This window comes from Azolla caroliniana, unplaced genomic scaffold, assembly GCF_043228905.1.
Source record: "Azolla caroliniana isolate FFs.n. ecotype wild unplaced genomic scaffold, voAzoCaro1.0.p SCAF_3, whole genome shotgun sequence".
NCBI lineage: Eukaryota > Viridiplantae > Streptophyta > Polypodiopsida > Salviniales > Salviniaceae > Azolla > Azolla caroliniana.
The window spans coordinates 6,132,985-6,145,065 of record NW_028230438.1 but is presented as its reverse complement, the minus strand read 5'-3'; the positions used below and the strand labels follow the sequence as shown (position 1 = coordinate 6,145,065).

Below are 12,081 nucleotides of genomic sequence, written 5' to 3'. Positions count from 1 at the left end.
TTTACCCTAAAAAGAATCTACAATCGTTGTATATAATGCCTAAACGAAAAATTCTCTAGATATGTGAAGATGTGATAATTTTTTGAGTAAGAAGTTAAGCAGTGAATGCATTTCTCCACTTTGGAGTGGGTAATTAATTCTAAAAGGCTTGAAAGTAAGTAACAGTTGGAGTTCAAATCCAAATTGGAACATATTTTCTATCAATCCCTTGTGCCTCCAAAATTGGATGGCAACTCTAGGGTTAACATCTAGTTCCATTTCCTAATTTTCTTGTGCAGATTCTGTCAGCCTAAAAAGTTGTCAAGTGGGATTGTAGCTTGTACTAGCTATGGGCCTGGTTCAGTTTTGGTTTCTTTGCCTTGAAACCAAACTGAATTGAACCAAACCATCTATAGACAACAAAAACCAAACTTTTTATCTGAAGGCATTTAAACCAGACCATTTAATCACAAATTTAAAACGAACCATTTAAACCTAACCATTTAAGTTAGATAAATTTAAAATTAAACAAATAAAATTATGTAAGCATTTAAGTCAAATTAAAATGAAATAAAAAAAAGTTAACGAAAAACCACTATGTAACCAATAAAGTTGAGTTTTAGAACCAAACCGAATTAAAACCAAATCACTTAATAATAATTGAACCAAGCTAAGTGGTTTAATTATATTGGAATTGATAAACCATACCTTAATGGTTCAGTTTGGTTTGAGTCAAAACTCAGCCCATAGCTAAATTGAACCATGGATATGTGCATTTTGTACTAATTTATAGCATATGAAAACCTATTAGATGAGAGGAATATGTGTTAAGTTATTATAGAAGGGTCCATTGCCTCTCAAGGAATTTGGCAATGCCTACTTGGGATTTTGCATGGCAGTGTGTTGTTTCAATAAAGGAAAATTGACTTGGCTATTAAGGATTTCCCATCATTTTTGCGTGAGTTTGGCAGTGGGATTGATGAACATTTTGGATCTGTATTAGTTATATATGTTGTCCGTGTCACAATTCCAAAATATTTGTTGGGTCTCTCGTGATCTTGGTAAACATTATGCATTTTTATATCCTATTCTTTGAACATTTCTAATTTGACATGTAATTATTCTTCGTAGGTTGAGGTTTCCCTCTACAAATGTATGCAATACATCGCAAAAAAAGTGAGTCCAATGTCATTGAGTTTCTAATGACACTAGTATGTTTACACCTAAAAATGAAGTGTTATGTTAGGTTAAAGTCATCTTTTGCAAAAGACTAGTAAGAACTTTATAGGACATATTTTTGTCATTATCTCAGAAACTAGAAATTTTATAAAAGTAGAATTACCATGTTGAGTGAAAAAATATCCACTAGGGGCAAATGAAAATTCACCTTGTGTCTCACATAAGATAAATAAATTATGTTGAAAAAGGGACTCATGTTGCAAGAACAAATTATAGCAATAAGTAGTGCATGCACTTTGGGCAAGTACATACACCCAATAAGGTTTCCATCACAAAACACTTGAATTCATCAAAGGAAATTACACATTTATGGAGAAAACCCATGAACTAAATTTAAAACGTAACCTTGAGAACAAACATTCATAGAAAACTAGTAAAACTTGTGTCCTTTCCTAGTAAATTGGTAGAAACAATATTAACAACGTTGAAAGATTACACTTGTCAATTAGTCCTAGATGGCAAAACTCTTTTGTAACAACCGAAAAAGGGAATTACAGAATATGGTGAGGTGTTATCACCTCCTTTAACCAATTTGTGTGCTTTTAATGAACAAAGAAACCCCAAATATAAAATTGGCGAAATTTGTGTATGCACATGTACAAGTGCTCATCCATTTGTATGTGTGTTGCATCCATGTAAATTTGTCACCCATGCGTGCTCCCCCGTGAATGTGTATAGGTGAACAATCTTAAACTATCTCTAAATATTCTCAACAAAAATCTTTTCTTGAACCCATTAGAATATTTAGGAAATGGGTTTTTTTAATGTGATGTCTATATCTATGTATAGACATGTACATATTCAATAACATCGCTTCGTGAATATCCAAAGAAATCAACAATCAATGGCTAGAGGATGAGGATAGGACATCAAGTTGTGTACAAAAAGTTTCTCTTAATGGCCATTGACAAAAAAAGTACCTCATTTAATGTTCAATAGATGGTTTTAATTTTGATGAGGTATTGTCTTGGCTAGGCAATGTACATTGTAGAAATGTTCAACAAATCACGCCCTAAAAACCGCACATTCTCATTTTTATGTTTTCTAATTCACGTGGCATATAATAGTTTAATTGAGTACACCAATGAAATCATATGTGAGATGTATTCATAGTTTAGAAGCACAGGAATAAACTTGAGGCAACACATTGCCATAGTCTAAGATTTGCAAGCATTTCACATGTGACTAGCTTCAAGATGGAAAGAGGAAATTAGAAAAAGTAAGGTAAGGCTAAAATTACCACACTATAGAAGCAATCCCAATGTCATATCATACCTTGGTCTAACGACATATACGCCAAACATTGCAGCAATCGATGACTTGCAAGTATGTCACCTGGCACCACATGTGACTAGTTTCAAACATTCAAACTTCGGGAATTGGAAGTAAGGGAAGAGTCCAGAACAAACTTATCACAATATGGAAGCAATCCCAATGTTTTCTCATGGCTTGTTCCAAAAGTAGCGAGGATGCTACATACTCTAGAAACAATCCCAAGAAGAAAAGTTATGCTATGAAATATGTGCAAATAGCTTGTAATCTTGGAAAACAAAACTTATACAATTGATGGGTGAATTTTTATACTTTCTTTTGAGCACAATGGATGCTCTAAATTCATAGACATGATGCGACAAGGGATCTATCACTGTCGGGAAAAGGTACCCTCATTCACTCAAAATCAACTCAGATTTTGAACTTGTTTAATTGGAAATGCTTGTAAAGGGAATAAAATCTCATAGAATTAATATAGAATTTGTACTGAAATCTATAATTATGTTGTATTTTACCATAATCTTCCATCAGTTCATGTAAACTTTGTTATTTGGTAAATAAGAAATTGCAAACACTTCTAGATTATACTGTGTAAGGAAAAGATAAAGCAATAACCAAACCCTGTGTGAACATTGAAAGCCAAGCCCAGACATATGTACAAGCCAGAAAGTTCCTTTTAGCATTAAAAAAATGGAGCTTCCTTTAAGACTATGAAATTTCATAAACTATTTTGCCTATGTACATAAAGAAGTAGACATTTCTCAAGATATGAGCCATGTAGAGAGTGCCATGTCATTCTATATAGGAATTGGAAACCATTGTTACCATTCATATTTACTTTGCCCTCACCCAAACAATCCTTTCCATTGAAAAAGTAAGTTGCAACTAGTCATGTACTCTCCTACAGTGGGAAACAAATCCTTTCTGTACTTTGTATACTGTCACCTTTCATATCTTCACATCATGACTAAAACAGCCTTTCTTTCACCCTACTTGAATTTGTATCATGATTCATGGCCCCCACCACCAAGAGCCAGGTTTATTTGTTATTCACATAAAAGGATGAAATGAGGTGTAAACCAAGTTCTACAACAGAAAACATCATGTAGCAAGATTGTGATAGTTATATCCACAAGGGGGGAAAGGGATAAAATAAGAGTTAATAGTAGATATACATGAAAAGGAAAGATGCATAACAAGACCACTTATTAGTTATCGTCTATTACGAGTGCTTTATGTTAGATATGGATGCTCTATAAACCAAAGACTTGGGTCATTTCCATGTTCTATGGCCCATTTCAACAAAAAATGTGTATAAAAATTGCAATTGCTAGTTCATTAAAAGCACAAGACATTTATGATATCAATGCTCTTTACAACAAAGGTTGCGTTCATTTTCCATGCTTAAAAATATAGTGAAAATAATGCTAGTTTTCTTTCCTACAAACACAGCAAAATCTACCAATATAAATGCTCTTTAAAAACAAAGGCCCTTAGTTCATTTTCAGACATCAATGCTCTTTAAAAACAAAGGCCGAGCTCATTTTCATGTTTACAATACTTAAAATAATGCTCTACCTTTTTCGCCCACTTGTATAAAAAAAGGCAAGTTGTGATACGTCAATTGTTGACACAATATGAAATGAAGCAGTAACCTTAGCTTTCTACTTAAAAGAGAAGCTGAAGTTCATTCCATGCGTACAACGCACAAACACACATAGGCAGCTAGTTTTCTTGCCCCACGTGTACAGAAAAACATGTAGCAGCACAGCTATTGTTAACTGCTACACACAGAAAAACATGACAAAAAGAGAGCTAAATATGTTTGTTTATATGAACCCCACTTTGAGGGTTATTTTCTTGCCTAAATTGAAGAAAAACAACATGAAAACTATATACACCATTTAAAAATTTAAAACAAAAAGGTTGAAATGAGACTACTTTTGTATTAGACATCTTTAAAACAAAAGTCTGAGTTCAGATCTATGCTTACAACAATATATTAGTAACTGTTCGAAACAAAAGGCTGAGTTCAGTTCTATGCTTACAACATAATTATAATATAAAAAGGGCCAAGGTTTTCTTGTCCATTTGTACAAAGAAAAAACATTGCAGATGTTAATAGGTATAATATATGTAAGGAAAGTGCAAATACAACCCATCTACAAAAGGGAAAGCAAAACTAGGATATAGCCATCATCCCCAGGCATGGGACAAAGCCATGACATGATGAACCCTTTGTCTGAAACTGAAACCATCAATTGCATACCACATGGAAGTCCACATATAGCCATCGGGTTTCTTCAATCCCAGCAAGTGCATACAATAAAATCATAGAAGCCAAGACACTTCTTTCTCTCTTCATCCAAGAACACAAGCTGAAGAAGTGCTGAACTTATACTTGGCATCCGCGTGCCTTCTTCATTTCTTGATTTCTTTTTTACCATGAAATAGCATGAACATCATCAGGTCTTCGAAGTCTATATATAAGATGCATAAAAATCTCATGTATCACCCAGGTAATGCTGGAACGGATGAGTTCCTATTCTCTTGGAATTCATTCGTATATTGTTCATCATCTTTAGTACATTGTGGTTTTACTTGTGATAAACCTGCCGTTGTCACCTCCTCTGGGCTGAAGATATGTATCTTCCTAACCATGCTGCAGAATTCACTATTGGACATCATAAAAAAAAAAGTTGAAAAAATTTAGAAGCAGAGTCAAAAGATAAAACAGTTTCACTAAAAATATTGATTTCAATATATTTTGCAAAGCAAATCACTTACGTCCACGGATCATCACCAACATGCATCATATCTCCTTCATCATCACTATATGCTAACTGCCATCCTTTCTCAGGGTTGCTAAGCTCTCCTTCAATATGAAACATTAGCTCCAACTCTTCAATCAGCTTTTTATAGCTATCAAACTTGGATAAATCAACCCCTCTCCCAACCATGCTTCCCTTCTTGATGACCTACACATAGTAGAAACCACATATAAATGATCAATTTTACTTCACCATTGCAAAATACATAGATAAATACATCATAGGGAAGACAGCAAGTTTTTTTTACCTTTGTGCAGCTTCTTACAGGAGGATTATGTGCACTTCGCCCTTCCGATTCTTTAGATAATTTGAGGCAAGTATTATCAGAATATTCAACTTCAGAAGATGTTGACTTGTCGGGTACTGAAGATTGGTGTGGAATATCATTCTCTTGAATATGTTGTGATGATGGTGGTGCTTGAGAAGCAAAGTGAGCATTCATTGACTGAAGATTATCATCTTCCAACATCTTAGATTTTGTCAAAGTTCGAGGTTCAGTTAGCGAGAAACCAAAGAGTTTGCATACACTTTCTGTGTCTGGCTTCTCTATTTTCTGCTGAGAATCCCAAGAATGTGGATTCTGCATTAATACCTTTGAATTCTCCACTCTCGTTGACGGCATTGCAATAAAAGGTGAAGAAGAAGTAGGAGGTAACATACTCATGAGTGGCCAAACAGAAGGTGAGATTTCATTCTGTATAGAAGAGGATGAAGGTATTTGTTGCCAAGATCCTTGATTTATATTATTGCTTGTGTTTTTAAAGTTATTCTGCATTGAATTCAGGGTAGATGGCATAGAAATAGCCACTCGATCACCGTTCAAATTATTATCACAAGAAGATGGTGGGAAGAAGGAGAATTTATCAGTTTGAAGAATATGTTGATGTTTGCGAGGATCAAAAGTTCCTGAAATTAACCATCCAGGAGGTGATGCCATCTTCATGGTTTCTTCTACTCCGGTCCTAAAATTTCCTTGCTGGTGGTTGTCTGATCTTTTTCCCCACATCTGATGATAAGCTTTCATAATCTCATCATCTTGATGCTTTGAAGCAGAAGATTGCAAGGAACTAAATGATGTTGATTTACTGCTGCTTCCTGCACCATGATGCATACCATTTCAATAAGATGCAAACAGTTTCACTGAATATCTTGGTATATAATTTTCAGTAAAACAATCAAGTTTTGAAGTTTTTTCTTGTGGTATTTTATATATTCAAATTATACAATTCAAATGTGATTTTGAAACTCTGCATACAAAAATAATGTAGAAAAATTTATGTCTCACATGAAACTGAGTTATTTCACCTGAGTCGGATGGAATGCTTGGTCGCGGTCGTTTGTTCTTTGGAGCAGGAGAGCAAGAGTTATTAGCTGGAGCCTGAGGATGAATAGACAACTCAATTTCCCAAGGAGAGATTCGATTTCTTTGTTCATGATTAGTCATTTCATCCCAATTAACTCTCAAAGAGCGCCAAAGAGATTTTGGCCAACACACTGCATTTAGATCCTCGATACCTACTATAGTACCAGCATAGCTGCAAAACAAAGAGCAAAAGTACATAGAATAATGATAAATATTCTTATAACATAAGGCTATTACCCTGGATACCTTTTCTTGAAAAGGCAATAATAATAGAAGTTAATTAGTTGCTAACTAACATTACCTTCGTTCCGATGCATCCTCACCCTCAAATTTCACCTTGAATCTCATTCCTACTGACAACTCATTTATGGAAGCTTTTGCTAGCTTTTCTACTGGAACGATAAATGAAGATGGGCTTGCTCTGTATACAACACGAGAGTAACTCCTCTATATTCAAAACAAACTAAGCACAAAAAAACATTAAAAACCCAAGTTGTTTTGACTAGCTTACCTTGGTTTGTAATATACAGAAAACATAGTTCTTGTCAAAATTGCATGGGAAGCTGTTGCTACAACACCCATTTGCATACTATGGCTCGTAAGGACATTTGAGGTCTGTGATGGCTGCTGGCACTTGGTTCTTCGGATGCCCACTCGCAATTCACCATTATCACCCCTAAAAAAGATGTATACAAAGACATTATCAGTTAGACTCTCTAATGGCATTCTCAGTTCATCACTATGTCCACAAACAATATGCAGTACACAAACAATTATTTGTAGGATTGACAAATGACATTCTCAGCTCAAAATTCTTGCCCCTAAACAAGGCAGTATATACTACATAAACAGAAACTGTAGTCATAAGATTCACTAATGGCTTTCTCGTCTCTAACAAGTTGAAAGTACACAAAGATAATTCTGTTTAAGATTGATTCACTAATGGCATTATCAGCTGCCATTCTCACTCAAAACAAGACAATTTACATAAACAAAGACAAACTATGTGTAATATGCAATAGCATCCTTTCTGAGTTCCACATTCTCAACTGAAAACAAGTAAATTTATGTGTACAATGACAAACTATGTACAATAAGCCCTAACGGCATTCCCATCTTATTATTCTCACCCCTAAGATGACATTCAGTAATTGGAATGTCAGTTCACCATTCTCATCCTTAGACAAGACATCGTACACAAAGAAAAATTATGCATAAGATTCACTGTAATATACCTGATGAAAACCACAGCATCTCCAGCAACAAGTTTCTTCTGACTTACAAAATAGCTCCATCCAGTGGTGAGCAAATGTCTCCTTGGATGTCCTGTCCAAAAGATAACACAAATTTGGACATGAATAATGGCAGATGACAATGAATACAAAGGTTTTCAAAAGATAATAAATCCAACCACGACTGAGCATGAAAGGTTCAAAATCTACCTCGATAAGTATGTCTGAACTTCCACTCTTGACCATGAAGATCTGTAGCTACAAGCTCCTGGCTAGGTGTCTCTTGGCTCATATCCTACACACATAAAGAAGAAGATAAGAGAATATTTCTCTTTCAAACATGGAGAAAAATGAACCTTTCACAAGCCATAATTATGACAAGAAAGCATTTAAAGCATAATCCTAAAGGCATGAAAACTTAAGGAAAGGTATATACTTCTCAGGGAAGAAAACCATACTTCAAACAAAATCTAGTTCTGTCTAAGACATAGCTAGGAACCAAGAATGAATCCAAAGGGGTCCAGACCAGAGATTATGTATTGTTCCTTACCAATAGAGGAAGACAGTCTTCAGCATGCTTCCTTAGCACAGAGAAACCACCATGAGTGCTTGTATCAGAGGCAGTGAGTATCTTAGTAAACATACGAATAGGACGCTGTTGAGGAAGAGATACTGAAGGATCTTCTTCTGCAGTGTTGATAATTTGATCCATGCCCTGAGAGAACAGTCAGAGAAGAGTGAGTTCACTTCCATAGCCTCAAACTCATGAAAGCTTAAAAAGCTTAAGATTACATAGGAAAACCATTACTTCTTCGGGCCCTGGTAGCAGAGCAAGCTGAGCAAACACCTCATCTGTTTCAGGTTCAGCCTGATAAAATGTAGAAAGAACAAGAATCAAATGAATGGAAAAATAAATAAATAAGCTATGGAGAAACTTTCATGAAGAGAAGGAAGAGGAGGAGGAGAACAACAACAACAACAAGTGGCAATGGAAAAGCTATCCTGAAGAAGGCAAAAGAGACATGAAGCTATAGAAAAGCTTTTTTGAAGAATAAAGAAAAATGCAACAATGGGGGAGCTTCCTTTCAGCATCGAAGACACAAAATTGAAGGGATGAGAGGAGCATTCTTGTAGAATAATGGAAAGAAATTAAGCATTTGGGCGAAAAATGAGCCTATGCTAAAGCTTTCTTAAAGAAGAAGGAGAAAAGAAAAGCATTATGCATCTATGACAAAACTTAATTGAAGAAGATGAAAAGAGAACTGAAACTATGGAGATATTACTCACACTAAGGGTGAGATTCATGACTCGACAGAGAATCTGAGATGGCAAATTATACTGTGGCATTTGATGATCTGATCCTTGAGATGAACCAGTTGATGCAGTGACCTGCCCAACAAAGATACTAAAACATTAGATATGAGATCTCAATAAGAGTTTATATATTAAAACAACTAACCCTAACAAACTTGAAAAACCGTTGCTGCATTGAAGATTGAGACCCTAACCTCGATAACAGTTTATGTATTGTAAATTAAAACACTAACCCATTGAAAACCTGTTTGTGTTGAAGCTTGAAGCCCTAACCTCGGTAACTTCTGTATTGAAACTTGAAACCATAACCCTAAGCCTAAGCCTAAAAACCTTGGTATCAGTGTCTCTGTTGAGACATGAAAAGCCTAAACCCCAAGAAATTCGTTATTTGGACATAGTTTTTGTTTTGAACTGAAACCCCTAAGCCTTAAAGTCAACTGGATGAAAGTTTTTGTGTTGAAGCTTGAAATGCTTAAACCCTGACAATCTCAGAAAACTGTTTCTGTGTTAATGCTTGGAATCCTACATTTGTTATAGAAGTTGAACCCTAACAAAGTAAAGTTTTGAAAATCTTAACAAACGTGGCAAATTCGAGATTTGTAAATAGCTTTCTGTGATGACGCTTGAAACCTAATGTTTCTACTAAATTTGGAGTTCGTCTGCGCTTGAACCACTTACCCTAAACAAAAGAAGCTTAAAAAAGCTTCAAATCCCTAACTTTTCTCCAGATTATCACTCTCCTGATCTTCAAATCCTAGGCCGAGCCAATGGAAACTTGAAAGAGCTTAAAAACCTAATTTGCCTCCAGAATTTGAAGCTCCTGTTTTATTAAAAACTTAAACCTAGTTAATGAAAGCTTGAAAGAGCTTAAAGCCCTTCCTTTCTATACAGAACTTGGGCTCTCCTGTTGTTGAAACACTAACCCTAACTAACGGAACCTTTGAAGAGCTTCCTAATCTGCGGTCAAAATTTGAAGAGAAAACCTTTACGCTAACAGCTGGAATCTTGAAAGACCTCGAAACCTTAATGTTTCTCCAGAACTCAAAGCTCTCCTTTTCTTGACTCCCTAACCCTACCAAATGGAAGCATGAGACAGCTTTAATACCCCAACCTTCCCTAAGTATACGGAGCTTTTCTTCCAATGAAACTACAACCCTAACAAAATGAAGCTTCAAAATGTTTACAAACCCCGATTTTTGTACAGAATTTTAAGCTCTTCTACAATTGAAACGAGAACCCCAATCCCAACCCTAATCCTAACAAATCGAAGCTTCAGAAACTTCAAAAAAGAAAGCCCGTACCTGCTCCATGTGACCTTGTGGGAAGTACCATACTCTCTCCCCAACCTTAGGTACAGAAACTAAAGGACCTGCGCAAGCTCTCCATAGCTCCTCTGTGTAGTTCGCAGCTGAAAATGAAGAGGAAGATAATGATGACGACGGTGAAGGTGAATGAGGATAATAAAGACAACTTGTTTTCTTAAGATCTGGAAAGTTAGTCTTGTTTGAAGAACTTGAGAGAGAGAGAGAGAAATGTAGAGTTTACCATGGTTTGCAGACCTCTGAGGTGAGTGAATCGATGAATGAAGACGTGCCATTTCAGCCATGGATGAAGAGTGGTCGGGAAAGATGGAGGAATGGTGGGAGTTTATGGACGAAGGAGAAAAACGGAGCTGAGACATCGAAAAAATATGGAGAGGAATGATGATGATAAAGAAGATCTACATAAGAAACGAAAGCTGGTTTCTGCAGGAAATTAGGGGTTCCACATGAAGCTAAGTTTTACTTCAGGCAGCTAGAGCTTTCACAGAGAATAGCGGCTCGGGCAGAAGAGTACAGTTTCCACAGGGAGCTAGGGTTTTAGACAGGAGTTAGGTCTTCGAACAGGAAGGCAAGGTTTTTACAGAAAATGAGAGGGGTACACAAGGAATTGCGGGGTTTCGACAGGGAATTACGGTTAGGGCAAGGAAAAAGGGTTTGGAAAGGAAGTCAAGGTTTTCGCAACAACAAGAAAAAAAAAAAAGAGAGAAGGAGAGAAGTTAGGGTTTAGGCAGAGAGAGCTCGGGTTTCTGCAAGGAGTTAGGGTTTCTGGAAGGAGTTAGGGTTTCTGCACAGGAGATTGCTTTTTGGTTGTTTGGGGAGGGGAGGGGGGTGCAAGAAGTCAGCTAGGGTTTACACAGATGAAGGCGATGGAGGGGGGTTGTGGTAGGGTTTCCACAGGGGGAATGAGAATGAGAGAGCAGAAGCTATGTCGTCGTGACAGGAAGGAAGGAGGCCGCGGACTCTTTGTCTGTCTTGTCTGTGTCTGTCTGTGATCTTTCTGCAGACACGCAAAGGAGAAGAGAGAGAAAGGAAGAGAGAGAATGTGAGAGAGAGAGAGAGAGAAATAAGAGATAGATACAGACAGAAGGAACGAGAGAGACGAAGAGAGACACAGAGAGAACGAGAGAGACGAAGAGAAAGAGAAAGAGAGATAAAGAGAGAGAAGAGAGAAGAGAGATAATGAGGGACGAAGAGAGAGAGAGAAGAGAGATAATGAGAGACGAAGAGAGAGAATGAGAGAGAACGAGAGACGAAGAGAGAGAACGAGAGACGAAGAGAACGAGAGACACAGAGAGAAGGGAGACGAAGAGAGAGAGAAGAGAGAGAGAACTAGAGAGATAAAGAGAGACGAAGAGAGATAAAGCGAGACAGAGAGAGAACGAGAGAGAGAGAAGAGAGAGAACTAGAGAGATAAAGAGAGACACAAAGAGAAGAGAGAGAACTAGAGAGATAAAGAGAGACACAAAGAGAAGAGAGATAAAGCGAGACAGAGAGACGAAGAGAGAGAGAGAAGAGAGAGAACGAGACGT

At 36.6% G+C, this 12,081-nt stretch overlaps 1 protein-coding gene across 1 annotated transcript; it reads right to left on the bottom strand.

Annotated features, from left to right (window-relative positions):
* Positions 1–4,414: 4,414 nt before the first annotated feature.
* Positions 4,415–11,525, bottom strand: LOC147866030 (auxin response factor 1-like). Its single transcript, XM_087316393.1, has 13 exons — positions 10,776–11,525; positions 10,532–10,638; positions 9,204–9,305; positions 8,725–8,784; positions 8,467–8,631; positions 8,127–8,211; positions 7,920–8,010; positions 7,196–7,360; positions 6,986–7,105; positions 6,627–6,856; positions 5,569–6,416; positions 5,278–5,468; positions 4,415–5,164 (listed from the first exon to the last, which is right to left on the bottom strand). The coding sequence occupies exons 1-13, from the start codon at positions 10,909–10,911 to the stop codon at positions 5,002–5,004; spliced, it is 2,463 nt and encodes an 820-aa protein (XP_087172519.1). The 5' UTR covers positions 10,912–11,525; the 3' UTR covers positions 4,415–5,001.
* Between the last annotated feature and the right edge of the window lie 556 nt (positions 11,526–12,081).